Source organism: Pagrus pagrus, assembly GCF_965226575.1.
Source record: "Pagrus pagrus genome assembly, chromosome: 19".
Lineage (NCBI taxonomy): Eukaryota > Metazoa > Chordata > Actinopteri > Spariformes > Sparidae > Pagrus > Pagrus pagrus.
The window spans coordinates 13,066,887-13,085,583 of record NC_140203.1 but is presented as its reverse complement, the minus strand read 5'-3'; the positions used below and the strand labels follow the sequence as shown (position 1 = coordinate 13,085,583).

The following is an 18,697-nucleotide window of genomic DNA, read 5'->3' as shown; positions in this document are numbered from 1 at the left end:
ATATATTTTGTATTTGTGATGTGATCGGGAACTGGTTCTCCGGTTTCTTCCTGATTAGCTCAAGTCCAGGGAAACAGTACCGCTATAATTATTACACCAGTATTATCATCCTACTTAGCTGTGATAGACCATTTGACATCAATAATCTCTTACAGGTCCACACAGCGACAGTTGTGTCACCAGTGATTCTCACACCCTGATTGTCCACCCAGGTCGGCCGCTCAAGTACTTTCAATCCATCTGAGAGAACGACGCCATCCAAGATTGATTTACTAGTGGACAATGACCCCTTGCTCTAGCACCTGCTGTCCACTGGTAAATGCACTTACTTCGCAGAGATACAAAGAGAGAGATTAAAAGATGTTCTCTGGTATACATCCCTCCTGCAAATGCACTGATTGTGATGCGACCTCTCATGTTTAATGCATACCCATGCCCTGTAAATGCACCTGGATGGTGTGTTGTTTTATGGTACCGCGTTGGCCTTGATCATTTTGACAGGCTTATCATTAACAACAAGCCGCCTCCACACGCAGCTCACCTGTTGTGAAAACGGAATTGTGGGTGAAAACATCCAAAACACGAGGTGAGATTTATGGGCGACTTTATAAAACATCCTGCTGATGAAGAGAATTAACAGAGCAGAAACAATACTCAGAGAGAGAAACAGAAAATGCAAGGCATGTGTGTTTATTAAGGCGGATAGTTAAAGCAACACTATGTAAGGAAAGTTTTAAAGCAATAGATTTTTGAGTGTCTTGATTTTTTGTGGCTTGGGTGTGATATAACCACAGGTACAGGGTCATTCTGTGGGACAATCTGCACACTTCTGCCTTGTGACCACATTATCTCAATATTTATTATATTTGTAAGGTGTGCAATCCCTTCAAGTAACTAAGTCTAAGTCAAAAAAGATTTTTATGTTATAAGCTACAATAAGGTTTATTTTTGCTGGGACTATTGTACTGCATGGCATTCTTCAATTGCGTATTTAAAACACTGAATTTGACTCCTGTACATGCTTTCCTTGGAAACATCTTAGATTTCCTTTTATGATAGAGTATACAGAATTACTGAAAGCTCTCTTTGTCTTGGCTACTTACAGAAAACAGTTAAGCCTTGTACCCATGATGCATGATGCCCTGCCAGCAAATCAGGTGGTCATCACAAACACTTGGTTTGACCCAGAAAATGGTTAAACAATGAACCCAAAATGTACAATATAAAAATAAAAAAATACGAGTTTAAAAATAACACATATCTGCCTCCATGTCAGAATTCATTGTCGTGAAGCTAACTGGTTGGAAACTAGTATATGTTGATAGGTCTTTTTCCTTTGCAAGTGCAGTGACCCAGAAGTGTAAAGGCTTATCGTCCTCTTGCAAGACGGTATCCAGACTGAATCTTCACAGAGAAAACCCATTTTATAAGTCGCTGCGCTGCTTTGAACACAAACACAACCCCCCAGTGCTGTGACAAAAGCCAGATTTTGACGAAGAAAATGGAAATATTAGGGGCAAGAGGAGGTGCTGCAGCTGTCTGCTCAGTTGTGCATGACATGATAAACATTGGGAGGCTTTTATCTGAGTGCTTTTCTCAAGATTCTCCTCACACGAGGGTGAGCAGTGAACAAGTCTGATACCATGTAAAAGGTTTGGTGCGCTTCAAAACCACCAGACTACGCTTTGCAATTCTCAAAGCACCGGCAAACTGGGCTGTGTTGCTTTCTCACCTCCCATGTCATCAGCCACGGCATCTGGTGCTCTCATAAAATTGTGCCGCTGGCGATGGGTTTTACTCAGGCATCACTGTGCAGAGCACACACAATTTGCCCTGATTCATTATGGGAAACTTAAATGGTGCGACAAAAAATTGCCAAATGTTTCTAATAAAGCATATTTTCTGTCTGAGAATATTCACAAGAGTTAGATTTTACAGTTTTTTACCTGGAAAGTCTTTAACGTGATCAGACCAGACTCTTACCACCTTCCCCCGCAAACAAACAAACAGCAACACGCGCGCATCTTCATCCACGCACATGCCCCACACTGGCTTGATCGATGCATTGTGCTATATGAGAGCTGTGTGTGATGGGTTGCCAGCAGGGGGATGGGTCAATGTGCTGCTGCTCGCTCTCTATCTGTCTCTCTGTGTATTCTCATATTCTCTCAAGCGCTGATAGCAGCAGCTTACTATACTGTTGCTGCACTGCATGAGACAATCTACATCTAACTTGGGGATTAGAGATCATCAACCTTATCCATTTAAACCTTACGCATGGTGGATTTTCACCAGCAGTTTTACATGCCGTACAGCTTCAGTGTCTCTGATCCTCTTTACCAGTCCACTGAAAACACAGAGGTGCACTGGAGAGGAAAAAAGGCTCTGGATAAGGTAAAGTAACACTTTGTTTCTATAATGACTTGGATAAGTTTTCCTGGCTACAGGTTAATTTGACTTGATGGGATGCTCTTCTTTATTTTTATTTTTTGTCGTTGTATACTGGTTACTTACACCATGTGAATCTACTGAAAATCAACAATATTAAGCAAACTTTCTAAGTGAGCAAAAACTGTTTCAAGACAGTGTTTATGTAATAATTGTATTTTAGGATGTTTTAAACTATGGTAGCTAAAATATGTGAATAGAATGTGTGTATAATATGCTGCTTGAGTGTGCTTGTGAACCAGTTTGTGTGAATTAAGGGGAGATTCCTTCCAAAATACAGTCACTCACTTTTAGCTCTTATTCAAGATATTATTTTCACCACGTAATTACCCACGTTACCCAAGTTCTGCTTTTATCATATAATATTATACAATATTGTCAATATAAGCAGATCAGTGCTTAAAAATCACCCCAAGCTGGGCACCTGCCTGCTATAGATGTCAGAAAACGGGGCTGATGCTTTACCCATTGTCTCAACAATACAACATTCTGTTTTATAACATTATTGTACGGTTTAAAAATAGTTTTCAATGCATTTTAATATCTACTTAAACAGTAGGATATCTATAAAAATTACAGACGGTGCACGCTCTTTCTCTCTCCCACGCTTATTCATCGTCAACGATCCATTTGCTCTCCATGAACACAAACTTCGAATTAGCGATTTCTGAATGAACATTGAAAACATTACAAGCTCCTATCGCAGTCATGAAATGTTCATTAACGACAATAAAGAGTGCAATTCACCTTCAGTGTGAACGCAGTCACTCTATATCAGATATGGAGTGTTTAAGCTTTCATATGAAACAATGTTTTCCTGCCTAATGAGGGGAAGTAAGGGGTGATTGAGGGTTCCTCTGACGCACAAGGCTTCAGTGAGCACAGCAAGAGCTCCATGTGTGGACCTGACACGCTGCATTCCCATGTGTACTTCACCCATTGTACTGTCATATAGATGTCTATGCTCATGTGTTTAGTTTTTACAACATAAGAAATGCTGCACTAGTAATTTCGAGAATTTGGTTTAATTAAATGTTAGGTGCTGTGTGTATATAATAATGTTTTATGCAAACACACTAAAAAATGTACAACATTTCAGCCATAGCAACATGCTAACATATTCCTCATGTACATATGTTATGACTCAGATTCACTTCTGCTCTGGTAGATTAACTACAATACCATCATCCAGCTTAATTTTTGATTGGGTACTGCGAGTCAACAGCGGACACAGTTTTTAACATGTCCTTGTTCTCAAACAAATTATTAATGCAATACACAGAGAGATGTTTTACAACATCTTCTGAAATTGACGTGGCAGAGAGCATTGTTTTATGCCTGGCCCCCTTTCTATAATGCAGATCAGAGGCAGACGGGAAGTGGGATTACATAGGCTGTTAAATGCTGTTAATATTATGTGACTCAATGTGCACTCTTGATTCCATCACATTAACAGAACACAGAAATCCTCTTATAATCACTGCTACAGCAGAGCAATGGCCACACGGGAAAAGGAAGTCCATACAGCCACTTTCATTAAAAAACACCTCGACTTAATCACCTGTTTGATAAATATTTACAGTGATTTACAGTACAGCAATCATTGGGCAATATTTGTCAATTTTGACTATTACATACTTTTATCAATTGTTAATGTTATTTTGCTTTATTAGATGGGTTTGTAAAAAATCTCCAGCGTCCTTGGTTGGCTCTGAAAATCATATTCTTGCTCAACCTTTGGTGGTCTCTTTGACCACAAGTCTATGTCAGTGTCACCGCTCTCTTAGTGCTCTTGGAACATGGGTGAGTTTTATTTCCATGTGTCAGGCTTTAGAGAGAAAATACTTGTCCCATACCATTCCTAACTAACACCTTACAAAGGAAATGCTAACAGCAGGATTTTTCCTCTCATTTGAGATTAAATAGGAGGCTTGAAAAACTGAAAAGCTTGTGTCATGTACTTCACATAAAGAAAAAAGAGAAATCGGGGGGCAGATGCATAAAACAACTAAAACTGTACACACTTTGTTAAAAAAAAGACAGAAATACGCATTCTTTTCATTTTAATTCCTTGTGATTGGCCCTTTGTGCACAAGCCTCACTCCTGCTCCAATGGTTAGTCATGGATGGATGTAGACACCCATAATCATCTCTTTGCATGTCTATACTTCTGCCTGCTCCGCTATTCCTGAAAATAATGTGCAATTGCACCTATTGTGCTTCTTCGGCAAGCTTCTCCAATAACAACTGTCATCACACTCAGCTGTGTCCATTTGCAGCAATGATATCATCAATGCATCACCTGTATTTATAGAACATCATCAACTGCGATACGTCGGTCATCATTATTAAACATCAGAAAAAGATAATCTGTGATTTAGTTTATAGCACTGTATGTTACACATAGCTGTGGAGGGTGTAAATATATCACACAATCCATGACACTGGCTAACATCCTACATAAAAATCATCGAGGCATAATCTAAATCTATACCTTGTTTTTCATCTCCACCTCACTATGTCACCCTCTGATCCCTCTAGAAATGTGCACCTGGTCTGTATGCATGAGGTGCACACACTGTCACTGCACACTGCGTGAAGGGAACATGCTCACAAAGACAACATAATCCCACCGAGCAAAAACATATCCAAAAGTCGTCAATTCAACATTGAAAGGACGTCCAGTGGAGCCTTAATGGAAGTTTTTGTGACGTCTTTTTAGACATCTTTTCAATGATAATTATTGTTGTCCAAATGACATCCGTACAGGGTTCAATGTTCAAGTTCAAGTAAAAATGTGATTTTAGACATCTTTTCAATTCAGTCACGTCTAAAGAATTAAAGTTTTTGTGACTGCCAAATTTTACTCCATGCTGCAAAAGCTACAGGGTGGATTCAAACCCCGAGCCTCAACCTCAGCAGCCTGCATGAGGCATGTACTTTACCTGGTGAGCTATTTATCAGCTTTATTAAATACCATGTTTTGGTCATCCAACCTTCATCAGGTAGGCTAATGTTCCAAGTGGGATGATGTTTAGCAGGTATAATGTTTACCATGTTCACCATATTATAATTTTTACAAATGCTAACATTTGCTAAGTAGCACTAAACAAAGTACAGCTGAGGCTAATAGGAACATCATTAATTTTGCTGATATTTTGTCATAGACTGAAGTATTGGACAAATTGAAATCTTGAGGACCCTGTAGGAAAGATTCACTAAAATTATATCAACTCATCCTTAGAAGAGTGTGAGAGCGTGGACCAAATATCATGGAAATGTTCCCAATTCCTCTCAAGACATTTGATTCAAAACCACAAACCTCATGGTGGCACCAGAGGAAAAGTCACAGGATCACCAAAGATTTATCCTCTACAGACCATCACTGTCTCTGCAAAATTTGAAAGAAATTAAATCGACAGTTATAGTGATTAAGATATTTCAGTCTGGACCAGTGTCCGACAGCCAGCCTACCAACAGACAGACTGTGACACTGAGATCCATTTCTTGCAAATCAAACATCACTAATATGTCGCCACATCTAATTTTTATATTTGTGCCCCCAGACATTTACTTGCTGATCATGATAAACACTCTTACATAATGCTGCAGAGTTTAGTGGGTCACACAGAGAGTCTGGGTCCGTATGCAGGTGACTATTACTGCACACAAAGATCAGATACTGGTAGATGTGACATCTGTGTGCGTATGTGGTTGTTGTCACAGAAATGGACGTGGAACATGGATTCTATCGGCAGGTGGATGTCCAGGCCCACGCTCACTACATCGTTGCCTTCTTTGTCTTGGTGATTGGAACAGTTGGTGTTACTGGAAACGCCTTGGTCATGTATGCCTTTTTCTGGTAAGTAAAGCGGTGATGGCGAAGAATATGCTCTTCAATTCCTCGATTTCAGAGCTGCATTATTTAGTCAGTTGTAAATTATTAACCTTTCTATGGCCAAACAACTGTGAAGACAAAGTTTACCTAAAACTCCTTGTTAACCTGAGAACAATTTGAAATTCTGCCCTCAAGGCATCATTGCAGCCTTTTTTATTAAAGTAAGTAGAATTTTCTTTTGGTTTCAGTGAAGTTCTTTGTTACTGTGACAAGACGTCTAAATATTAGTGTCTGACTGACCTAATGGGAGGACAGCATGTTCCAATCCTCAACAAGACTGCAGATTAATCAACTGACAAACTTTAGTTAGCCTTAACACATTTGGAAAGTCAGGGAGAAGGGTATTATTGGACTGTGGGAGCACATTGCTCTACTGTTCAAGTTCTGTTCAAACTCCAAAACAAGAGAGTTCACAGAAGCTGTTTGCCTGAGGACTGTTCTGTTAATTAGAAGACACCACACATCACACGGTCCCTTTGATGGCATATTATCAGAGGTGGCAGGAGTCTTCTTCTTAGAAACGTCCAGTGTGTAGGATTCAGGAGCAGAAATGTCAAATGACATTCATATTTATGTTTTAATCAGTGAATATTTACCTGAAAGTAAGAACTGATGTGTTAGAATAAGCCTTTTATATCTACAGAGGGAGTGTGTCTGTTCCACGGAGTCCTCCATGTCTCTACAACCCAGAACAACAAAACCAAACACTGGCTAAGAGGGCCTTTCACGTTTTTTTTGTGTTTTTAGCAGCCACCATAGGGGAGGGGGTTGTTCAGCTGAAATGTAGTGGAGTACAAGTATGAAGCAGCAGAGAATGCTTGGTAAATAGTGAAGTACAGTACTTGAGTATATGTACTTAGTTTCTCTCCACTGCTGCATATCATAATATAAAATTTTGAGTATGAGATATCTGACTGGATTCAGTTTAAACCGACTCTATAATACAGCATATCTAATTGATGATGAAGGTTCTCAGTCATCCAGTCATCATGGTAATACTAAGCGCTATATCGTAGGCAACTGAACATTTCTTGAAGACGTTTCACCTCTCATCTAAGAGGCTTCTTCAGTTCTAACTAACTGGAGGGGAGTTGCAGGCTTTAAACCCTGTGTGGGTGTGTCCTTACAGAGTTGTTAAGGTCACGTGTGAACGCTAGAAACTCAGAGTTCACACGTGACCTCAGAGATGAACAAAACCAACTCAAATATAACAATTTAACGCAACAACCTGCAACTTCGTGGAGAGAGAAAAACGTTTATTGAGTTCATCTCCAGGTCTTCAAATACAGACGCTTTGTGTTGCCGTCCAGCCCAAGCTGCCCAAAGCGTCAGTATTTGATGATCTGGAGCTGAGACTCAACAATCTTTCTCCAAGAAGTTACATTTTCTTGCTATAAGCAATTTGTGTGCTAAACATTCAACCCTGCAAAATAAACTCTGCAGTGTTCTGGTTTTGCAGAGATTTCAGGCGCTTAACGGGGGAAACAATGTGTTCTTGCATTAGGAAGCACAGATATCACAAGCACAGGCAGAGAGGTCTTCACAGCAGCCTGCAGGCATTCAATATCAGGAAGCAGCTCATTGATTTTCTATCTGTACTGGATAAATCAATGCATAAATTCAATAACACAGTAAGCTATTTATTTATTTAAACACAGTCAACACTGCCCCCATCGAAAGCACATAAAGCTTAAATAACAGTGCTGAAGCTCAGGGTAATCCAATCAACTAGTATTTGCCCAATTATTTTATACACTGATGTCTGAAGATTCTCAAAAAGAGTATAGAAAAATGAGTCTGTACTCTGTTAAGTATCTTCCCTAACTCATTACAGTATTTTCCAGCCAAACAACACTTGAGATGGCATTCACTGACTTTCATATTCGGGTGTTAAAAGCTGAAGAACAGAGCTGCCTGACTTTTGCTGCTTGTGTTGATGTTGTGCCTGACTTATTATGTGACATTGCTAGGAGCACCACTTTGGTATTCATGTTGAGGTGACAGAGTGAATTCAAAATAGGGCTGCACTTTAGATCAAAGGCTGCAAGAAACACCTAAGATTGATTCTTTATCAATTAATCTGGCAATTATTTTCACGATTAATTGATTTATCATTTGGTCTACAAAATGTCAAAAAATTGCAAAAAGACCCCAAAGAGACGTCTTCAACTTGTTTCTTTTGTCCAACCAACGGTCCAAAGACTGAGGCCAATCCTTATATTTAAGAAGTTGGAATTATTAAAACTTTGACATTTTTGAATGAAAAAATACTGAAACGATTAACAAAATAGTTTTCTTTCAGTGTATGTATTGATTAATCGACCAATCATTGCAACTCTAATTCAAAATTGTTTGGCACAGATGACATTGAAACATTGAAACTGTAGGCACTTCACCTATTCGGAGTGAATTGTAGCTAAATATTTTAGGCATATATACATTGAGGGTTTTGTTTATATAAATGATTGGATAAAGAAACATGTATCATTTGTATAAACACTGACTGTATATTATCTTCAGGTAAGAGAAGATCATCAAATTATATCAACTAAACTGTAAACCTGCATTACAAAACTGACTCTAGAGTCAGCAAAGTGTATATACTGGTCTGTATGTTACACACAGTACACAATATTGTATACTCCTTGGTATATACCATACCTGAGTGGTATACTCCTGGGTATGCAGTAGTCCACAGAATGCAGTAAAGAGCTAAGTGTTAGATAAAATCCTAAGCCTGACATGTTTTTTGCATTAAGGACTAACCTCCAGTGATACACAGCTATCTCAAATGTTGCATCACTCGATTTCTACTCTAGTCACACTTGTTCAGTACACACCCACTCACCTGCATGTAGACACACAAATACACTCCAACCTATCTGTCTGGGCAATGTTTGCAAATGTTGTTCTTTTTACAGTCAGTGTGCAAAAGCAAAGGAGGACAAACTTGAGCAAATAATATTGTTGTTTCAATCCCACATCTGTGTCTCTATACTCAGTATACCTTTTATTTCACAGTAAATAAGTATGATGTAATAAATGAGAGTGCAAAATCAGTAGTTCACCAAATACAGAAAATCTCCACATTCTGATAACCCTCCACACTGCCCAGCACTGGGGGCTTGTTTCAGCGTATGAAGTCTTTATCTAGGATTTACACACTCTTGCCAAAAGGCAGTGTGATGTGTATATGTGCGCATTGAGCTACGGTATGCTAATAGGCAGTTATCAGGTGCACAGCAGTACTGTACATTACAACATGACCATCTGTGGCCACTGATAGTCTGAGCAAAAGCACTTTTAGCATCTGCTGTGGGCCCCACATGGACCGCTAGTTTCAAGCTCATTATTGTTAACAAACTTAGCTAAGATTGTGTAAACAGCAGCATTTTCAGTTTGTCCAAAGAAATGCTTGTTACAGTTGGCAGATGCAGAGTAAGCATATTTCACAGCAGGAGTGGATTTTTCTGTTTGAGATACATGTCCTGTCTGTTCAGTTTCTATTCTGGACAATGCAGAAGCAAACTGATTTTGGGAAGATTTGAGGGAAGACTCTGCCAATTGAAGAATGTGGGTTCCCCGACTGATAAAATGAACACATGAATATTTTAGTGTGATGGAGTCAGCACCACAAGGAATCTTATAATGGACTAATACAAATGATAATACATGTATAAAAAAAACTAGGCAAATCCTCTTCTTAGCCAGTAAGACAACACTGTAGTTTTAACTCCTTAAACACAGTTTAAGCTATTTCTTATCAGTCGGTGTTTTTTATAATATCTAGTTTTAGGAGGTGCTGCAGCCTCCCTTTAAAAAGCCTCGGAAAATTACTTTCGCATAAAGCATTACTTCACTTGGAGACTTTTACCTTTAAAATAAAACAGAACACTTTTGTAAATTGTCTATTTATTACCAACAGACTTATAAGAAACATGGTTAAGGTTCCCACTTAATTGTGACTTATATCGCAATCACAACATCTGTGAAAATAATCTCAAAATAAATGCGATTTTTCTTTTCTTTCTTTTTTTTTTTTTGCAAATCGTTTAGCCCAAATGACAACGATTGAACATTTTTTAACTGCCCTCAAATGTAATGTTGTAGTGCAATTCAACTGTCTTCTTGAACTTCTTCACCGGCTTGGCTCCAATCAATAGAGGTGCTGTGTTGTTCTTTTATTGTTCATTTACTGGAGACACCCAAATGTTTTGACAGACTATAGAAATCCCTTTGCTGCTCTGCACCCTATCAGTAGGTACAGAAGCTTGTGTTAGCATCAGTGATTGAATATAATGTCAATACTTCTCTCCTCTTTGCATGTTGCTCATGATGTTTCCCATTTGTCTTCCTGACAATCCATCTCAATTTATAGGTCATTCATAATTGTTTTTCTGACCTCTATTGATGAAGTGTCTGCTTCCACTGACTCCTCTCCATTACAGCTGTTAAGGCAGCATGAACATTGCTCAGTGTCTTTGCCATAATGAGTCAACAAGAGACTTCACTTATACAGTCCACTGGTATTGAACACGTTTACAAGAAGAAATAAGTGTGTTTACTTTTGATCTTGTGATTCCCCTGCTGAGAGCTGTAATCTTTCATCTTTGATGAATCTTTGGACAGAACTGGCCTTAATGAAGTAATAGCATTAAAATGACAGAATCATGTGTGTTTGGATGTGCCATTATTATTGATTTCAACTCCCCTGCCTGTTACGGTAAGGGAAGGGGACTTAAGTCAAGAAGGATGCGGATATGAGAGTTATTAGACTGGAAGGATATTGCATTGGCCAGGGTATGAATCTTTATATGTTTGTACACCAGTCCGGGGTCATTTAAGAAATAATTTAAATAACAACCTTTGAAAACAGTAAGTTTCTCATGGTAATGAAAAATTCCTCTAGATTTTATTTTACCACCAGAATTGAGTAAATATATTCTTAAAATCTTAAAAAGGTGCAATACATAATAATTGGCCACCTGTTGAGTTCAGAATCCCAACAAATAGGGGCAGCATATCAACAGAGTGAATTGTTAGTGGCTGTCTTCTGTTTATACATCCATGACTGTAGCTACTGTTAGCTTGTTAGCACAGTTAGCCATGCAGCTAGCCAAAAGAACTTTGGACCACTGAGAGGTTTTCAGGGCTGGGGATAGCTGGTTAGCATATTACTTCAGTAGATATATCTGCAACACCTACTGTATTATTAGTTATTTCTTCACATTCAGTTGAAAATTGTACTTAACTTTTGGATTTTTAAAAAGAAAATTCTTACATATTGCACCTTTAACATACAGTGGTTAAGTCAAAGTAGAATAACCTCGTAGCGTGTCTGCTATGATATCCAACAGTGTACAACAAAGTGTGTGAGCATAAAAAACATATTTATCTCAGCACAATAAATAGATTGTGATTATGTTGAAAGGCCATGTTTGTATTTTAGATCCTCAACTGTTTTGGTTACTAATCCTAATCAATTCTTGGAAAGATATTTTGTATAATCATGTGAGTGTCAACAACATTCTGTTTTGTGGGATACTGAGCACTTTGGATTTGAGACTTTTCCAATCATTATGTGTTTCAGTGACAAGAAGCTAAGGACTGCCCCCAACTTTTTCATCATGAACCTGGCAGTCAGTGACTTCCTCATGGCAATCACACAGTCACCCATCTTCTTTGTAAACTCCCTTTACAAGGGGTGGATTTTTGGTGAAACAGGTATTTTTCATCATGTTTGATTATACAATATGCAGTATGTATGAAATATAGTAAGCATTTATGTTTATGGGCTCTGTTTTATGGCATTAAAATTTAATGCAAACAAATTACTTCCTCCTATGCAATATTGAGTTTCTTAGTTTCTGAGACTTCTGCATAATCTGTGGCTGCTGTTAATATGTTTAGTCATGATAATTGTATGTTAAACTGTGGGGAATAAGATGATAGCACTTAAATGTTTTCTTTTTTACCTTGGAAGAACCCCCCTGACAACAAGCTTGTCTTCTGAAACCGAACCTACACAAAACCTTGGCTATATGAAAAGTGGAGGCGCTATGGCCTTAAAATAATACTGCAATATTTTTAGGATATATCGTGATACGTAACATATATTGAATCTCCTCAAAAGCACTTCATAAATGCTAGGACTGGGACCTTTGACATTGTAGGGATGACTATTGGTTAATTAAAAAAATATTTTAAAAAATGAAACATTTGATAAATTGCAATGAAAAAGTGCAATTTGGAGTCCGGATCAGTCATATTACATTACACATGTAATTCATAATCTTAAACCTATTAATGAAAAGCTTTCTTCATTCTTTTTCACCACAGGCTGCAAAATGTACGCCTTCTGTGGAGCTCTATTTGGAATCACTTCCATGATAAACCTTCTGGCCATCTCTATAGACCGCTACATCGTCATCACCAAGCCTTTGCAGGCCATAGGGTGGACCTCCAAGAGACGCACTTATGTCATTATCATCCTGGTCTGGCTGTACTCACTAGCCTGGAGCCTTGCACCACTTTTGGGGTGGAGTGAGTGACTCTCACCTACTTTACTCTTCTTAAAAAAATAATTTTAAACCCTACGCTTTCCTTTTATCGGTCTTTGTAATTTTTTCTCTTAAGGTTCGTACATACCAGAGGGCCTGATGACCTCATGCACATGGGACTACGTGACATCTACTCCTGCCAATAAAAGTTATACTTTGATGTTATGCTGCTTTGTGTTCTTCATCCCTCTGGGCATTATATCCTACTGCTATCTGTGCATGTTCCTGGCAATCCGCCATGCAAGCAGGTAAATGAAATTACGACAGTGCAATTTGTAAACCGTAATTGCAAGCGTATTATATATTGTAATAGTGGTTTATGCTTCAATCTCATCTCCCTCAAGTTCTTCCTTGTTCTAGTTCTTTGTACACACATGTATATTTTGTCTGTTTTTTTTCTGATCATGCCATTTCCTGCCTGTCCACCGGTAGCCCTCTATGTGCAATGTCTGAAGCTGTTTCCCATTTCAGGGGTCAATTTTAAGGTCACAACCAAGTTACTATGGAATTTGCCTTTAAGGCAACTTTACCTATTGACTTAAAGGACCATTGTGTAGGATTTAGGGGGATCTATTGGCAGAAATGGAGTATAATATATTTATGATTATGTTTTCATTAGTGTTCAATTAGCCTTGAATGAGCCCTTCATTAAGGGTGTTCCAATCCTCTTCATCCTGCCTTGGAGTAGCAACAAGTGGAGAAAACAAAAAATAACATGCTTGCCCTGTTTGTTATGTTGTCTGCTTTGCCTTGCTATATATCATCTGGAGTTCCGTATGTGTCTCACTGTGTCTGCATTTGGGTGCAGCATTTATAAAAGATAACAATTAGTCTCTAACAGAGCTGATGTAAGGAGGTCTGTCTGACATGCTATTTCCACACAAAGAGCCCTACCTAGTAACAGCGCTCTGGATGTTAATTGAAGAGACAGTACAAGATGTTTTTTATGATGCAATACTGTCGCATGATGAAGGTTCTCAGTCATCCAGGTCATAGTAAATCTAATTGCTGTGTCGTAGGCAACTGGTTGTTTTTCATTCTCTTGAAGACATTTCACCTCTGAGCCAAGAGGGTTCTTTAGTTCCAACTAACCGGAGGGGAGTTGCAAGTTTTAAAATGTTATTTTGGGTAAATGTGTTGTTATATAAATTGAGTAATAAAAAAATTATAGTTAGATTAATCCAAAAATGATTAGCTAGATTAATCGATTAATCAAAAAAATAATCGATACATAATGTTTCTTTTATTCCTTCCCTTTGCCCTAACAGAGATGTAGAGAAGCTGGGGTCTCAGGTGAGGAAGTCGACCTTGATCCAGCAGCAGTCCATCAAGACTGAATGGAAACTGGCCAAGATTGCCTTTGTGGTCATCATAGTGTTTGTGCTTTCCTGGTCGCCCTATGCATGCGTCACCCTCATCGCCTGGGCTGGGTAAATATACAGTATGACGAGGACTTTTTATGATGCAATCATTTGTTTTGATAGTCTACCTGCATTTGTTGTGTACAGACAGCCTGGTAGATGCTGGTATTAAACATAAAACATAAAGGATGCTTGCTTGTATCATGAAAATCATTTCAGCCATTAACCGTCATCCACATTCTACCTCTTGTAGAACATCAATATAGAGGGCATGATGAAATGCTATACAGTCTGTTGGTATTACAGTACCAGTATTGTACTGTACAGTTCTACTCTTTAAAAAACGTGTTACACTTTTCAGATATGGAAGCATCCTCAATCCCTATTCCAAAGCGGTCCCTGCTGTTATAGCCAAGGCCTCAGCCATCTACAACCCTTTTATCTACGCCATCATTCACTCCAAATACAGGTGAGCGCAGTCATCTGACTAATCAGTAATCTAAGCTCAAAAAGAACAAAGAGCTTGTGCTGAGAGGTTATTATTTATCAACAGGGACACCTTGGCAGAAAGGGTTCCCTGTCTACACTTCCTATCCCAGGCCCCTAGGAGGGACTGCATATCAGTGTCACACAGCGAGTCCTCCTTCAGGGACTCAATGCTGAGCAGACAGTCATCAGTCTCCAAAACCAAGTTTCAGAGAGTTTCCTCCATGTCTACGACGGACACGGTGAGTTTGGCTTTGGCACTTAGTTTAGGGGAAGCATTGTACAGTATACTTTAAGTGGTTTTCTGTGTTAGTCTTGAACCCTGTTTTGTCAAAGTGACAGAGTTGCCTATGTCAGCAAAAGTCACTAGAAATCATTGTGTAATGTGTAACATTGATAATTTGAGTAGTACCACCATTGCAAGACAAATGCAAGTTATCAAACAGAGTCACACTAGGAAATTCTTACCTTGATTTACATATATCAATATGCATATGCCTTGTAGCAGCTGTGGAGTGATGTGGAACTGGACCCTATCGGCCACTGTCTGAGGTCCAGCTATTCCCTTGGAGCTCTGAGGGACAAAGAATACAACTCACTGGCTAAGCAGACCAACGAACAGGGAAGCCAAAGCCAGGAAGAGGTAAGGTAGGTGCTCATCTTTACATTTGTTGATTTTAGATTTAAATCATTTCAAAGTCAAGGGCTTTAAAGGCATAACATGTCATCACAATAATGTATTCTGAAAAAAAGTCATGTGCATTACTTTTGTATTTTTTAAATTCTGTCCTAGAGTCCCACCCCAGGGCGAGGTTCACTGAACAGATGTGACCACAACCTGTCGCCTGAGTCTTGTAACACAGTAATCCCTTCAATCTGGGGGAGGAGAAGGGATGAGAATCCTGAATGCTGGAATAAAGACAAGAAACAGGAAGATGACCCAGAGAAAGAGGGTCAACTTGAACAGAGAGAGGAACAGCAAGTCAAGAAGGAAATAGATGAGAAGGAGTCGCAGGTCCTCACCCAGTCAGACTCTCTAGATAATAATACTGTAAGTGTACAATCCCAGGCCATTATCAGAACCAACTCAACTAGAGGCCTTCTGGATCATGGCTATTGTGAGGTACAGCAAAGCACACAGAGAGAACTGTTGCTCGATGTACAGCCTCTGGACTTACCCCTCGACTATATGAGTCTGTGCAAAGATATCTCTCCCCAACACCAGGAAGCTAAATGTTAAAATGTTTATTTAAATATGTGGCTATGAGTTAAAGTGTCACAGCAGTGTGAAAAAGTTTTTTTTTTTTGCTTAAACTTTTATTCTAACTGTTTCGCCACACGGTGCAAGCAAGTACATTTGTTAAGAGGTTTTTGTGCAATTATACACACATCTGTTTTTCGTCAGCAATCCTGACACGTACGTAACATATTAATGCTACCTTTGTTTTTGTTAAAGGCAAGTATTATCAACACTGTCACACAAAGAAAAGTCTTACGAATGGATCTTAAAAGGAAAAAGGGTTCAAATTATCATGCACTTTTGTCAGAAAAGCCAAGAATGAACTGCATACCGAGAACAATAAATTAAAAAGCTACCATAGTTATGATCAACTTGTAGTAAAGACAACAAAGATTGTCTTTTTTTGGATTGTTTCTTGTGTATTTTGCGAGGAAGCTGATCATTTGTTTACTTCGTAATTCAGGTTATCTACCAGCCTTGCTCATTTGAATGACCAATGAGAACATTTGGTTACAGTTTCATTTAAATGCTTATGATGCTATTAGCATGATCATTATGTCCACAATGCATTAATGAGACATTGCAGTACTCATTATGATGTATGTATGACACTGAATATCAGTGTTTATCAGGTTTTGTACGTTGCTGACATTATGCGCTGTATCATGAGTTCAGGCACTTTAGTAATAATGCATTACAACCCAAGACTTTCATTCATTGCAGCTACTTTGGAAACATTTTATGTGTTTGATCGCAAGTCATAAAAGACATTTGACACTCTGATGTGCATATACCATCATCTGTTATGATCATTATGAAAATCTAACTATGAAATATAATTTAACAGGAGCAATACTGCATAGTCTCAGAAACAGTATTAGCACGGCAGCAGACGAGAAACTTTACACCATTTCCCTCTTTGATTATTCAGCATTTGTTGGGGCTATTTTTATTATTTTTTTCTTTTACTAGAACAGTTATTCATAATCATGTGTTTATTTGTTTTGGGAAATAAAATTTTTATTTGGTTCTCAACACATTTTTGTGCACAATCTTTTTAGAGCTTGCAAATAATTTGCCATAGTGTTTATACTGTAATCTTACCACGTCATGGAACATAATGTGATTTATTTCACTTCAGCATCAAAGATAATAATTCTATTTTACCCTTTCAGAGTAATGCGTCTTATAACTTGCCGTAGCTATGAAATCAGTTTTTCTATGACAGTGGTGTTATGAAGTATTACGATCAACAACTTGCACATAATAAACCTTGATATAAGGCGTTATGTACAGTTATGCACAATATCTTATCATAAAATTTCAATGGAGTCTGCATGATGCTTTAGGTATGCATTACAGCACCTGTATTATCATCATGGCCTTCCAGAAGTATTACAACAAATTATGTATCATATGTGAGCCTTCAAAACATATATAATAGGTTATATATTGTGCTGTTCAGAAGCAGATGGAGGTGGATTTTCTTTCCTCTAATCTTTTTTATTTTTAACCAACCAAATCCCATTTATTTTCTAATTGTTTGCCAGCATGTTCATACAGTAGAGCAGCTACAGTAAATAGAGATAGAGCATGGGGAGAAAGAGCGGGGGATGACATTTAACAGATGTCCCACCCTGGATTTAAAACCAGGTCACACAATACATGTGCTCTGACCATCTGAGCCACCAGGGTGACCAAAGTCCATTAATAATATGGATCTGTTGAATGTGCAATTCTATCAGCAGGGGGATTGCTGCACTACATTATGCACCCTTTTTCATTTTTCCTTATCACAGGGCACAGATGCCTCATGAGCTGAGAACATTTATCTTGAGTGACACTTAAAGTGTGTTCTTCCGTCAGATTCAAACACCCAAAAAACACCCTTTTGAACGGTCTTTGAACTTCAATTCAAGGATTTCCTGAGCAGTTCGCTCATCCAGTTATGTAAAGATGATATAAAGGTATGTACTGCAGCCTTACATAAAGGACTGGTACACTTCAGTGGTTCAATAGCATTGCACAGGGGGATTTTGCTGCTGGGCTTCCCATTAGTATATACCATATATTGACATGGCACACATGTAGCTGAAAGAAAGCCTAGCAGACCTATGCAGTGCAAAGAAAACAACAGTAAATGGTCATTTGTAGAATAGGCAACGCCTTTCAGGATGTAAATCAAATCAATTTATGATTATTCAATAAAATATCACAGTGTAAAACTTTAGTACACACATTAATATCCTATTTGAAACTGAGGGACTAGAAAGCTTTTGTAAGTCTGCATACTATCGCTTTGCACACAGGAAAATGTCCAGACGTACAGTATCATCTGACAGACAGACCGAAATTCATAAGGATGTTGCTTTATTGCTGCCAAACCTCTTAATTTCCTGCCTATCCTGCTCCGTTTCACTTTCAGTTGCAAACCAGACACAAAATGAATAACCAATTGAAACATTAGAAATAGGGCTGCAACTATTAACTTCATTTTCAACTACTGTATTATCTTAATCGAATCGTTTTATTTATTTAATCATTTCAGAAAATGGCAAAAAAAAAAAAATCCATTGTACAAGGTGATCAAATTCTCACATTTAAATAACTGGAACCAGGGAATGACTGCTAAATTTCTTTAAATAAGGACTACAACAATTATTCCAGTTGTTGATTAATTTTCTGATGATCAACTTATTGATTT

The 18,697-nt window shown here is 38.3% G+C and overlaps 2 protein-coding genes across 3 annotated transcripts in view; one reads left to right on the top strand and one right to left on the bottom strand.

Annotated features, from left to right (window-relative positions):
- gdnfa (glial cell derived neurotrophic factor a) overlaps window positions 1-18,697 on the bottom strand; it is a 48,440-nt gene that overhangs the window by 27,442 nt on the left and 2,301 nt on the right. Inside the window, exons 2-3 of one of the 2 annotated variants that reach the window (XM_084383554.1) lie at window positions 15,520-15,662; window positions 15,222-15,327 (exon numbers count right to left, since the gene is read on the bottom strand). Coding sequence is in view for 1 of the 2 variants with exons in the window: in XM_084383553.1 (XP_084239679.1) it covers window positions 15,222-15,327 (106 nt within the window). In the remaining variant the exon portion in view is untranslated. The remainder of the gene's footprint in view (window positions 1-15,221; window positions 15,328-15,519; window positions 15,663-18,697) is intronic. The other variant, XM_084383553.1, reaches the window with a different exon arrangement.
- On the top strand, window positions 4,248-14,740 carry opn4xa (opsin 4xa; the record flags this gene model as incomplete). Its single annotated transcript, XM_084382821.1, has 7 exons — window positions 4,248-4,251; window positions 6,175-6,310; window positions 11,937-12,070; window positions 12,686-12,889; window positions 12,983-13,154; window positions 14,175-14,336; window positions 14,629-14,740. 7 exons carry the CDS (start codon window positions 4,248-4,250, stop codon window positions 14,738-14,740), a joined length of 924 nt encoding a protein of 307 aa, XP_084238947.1.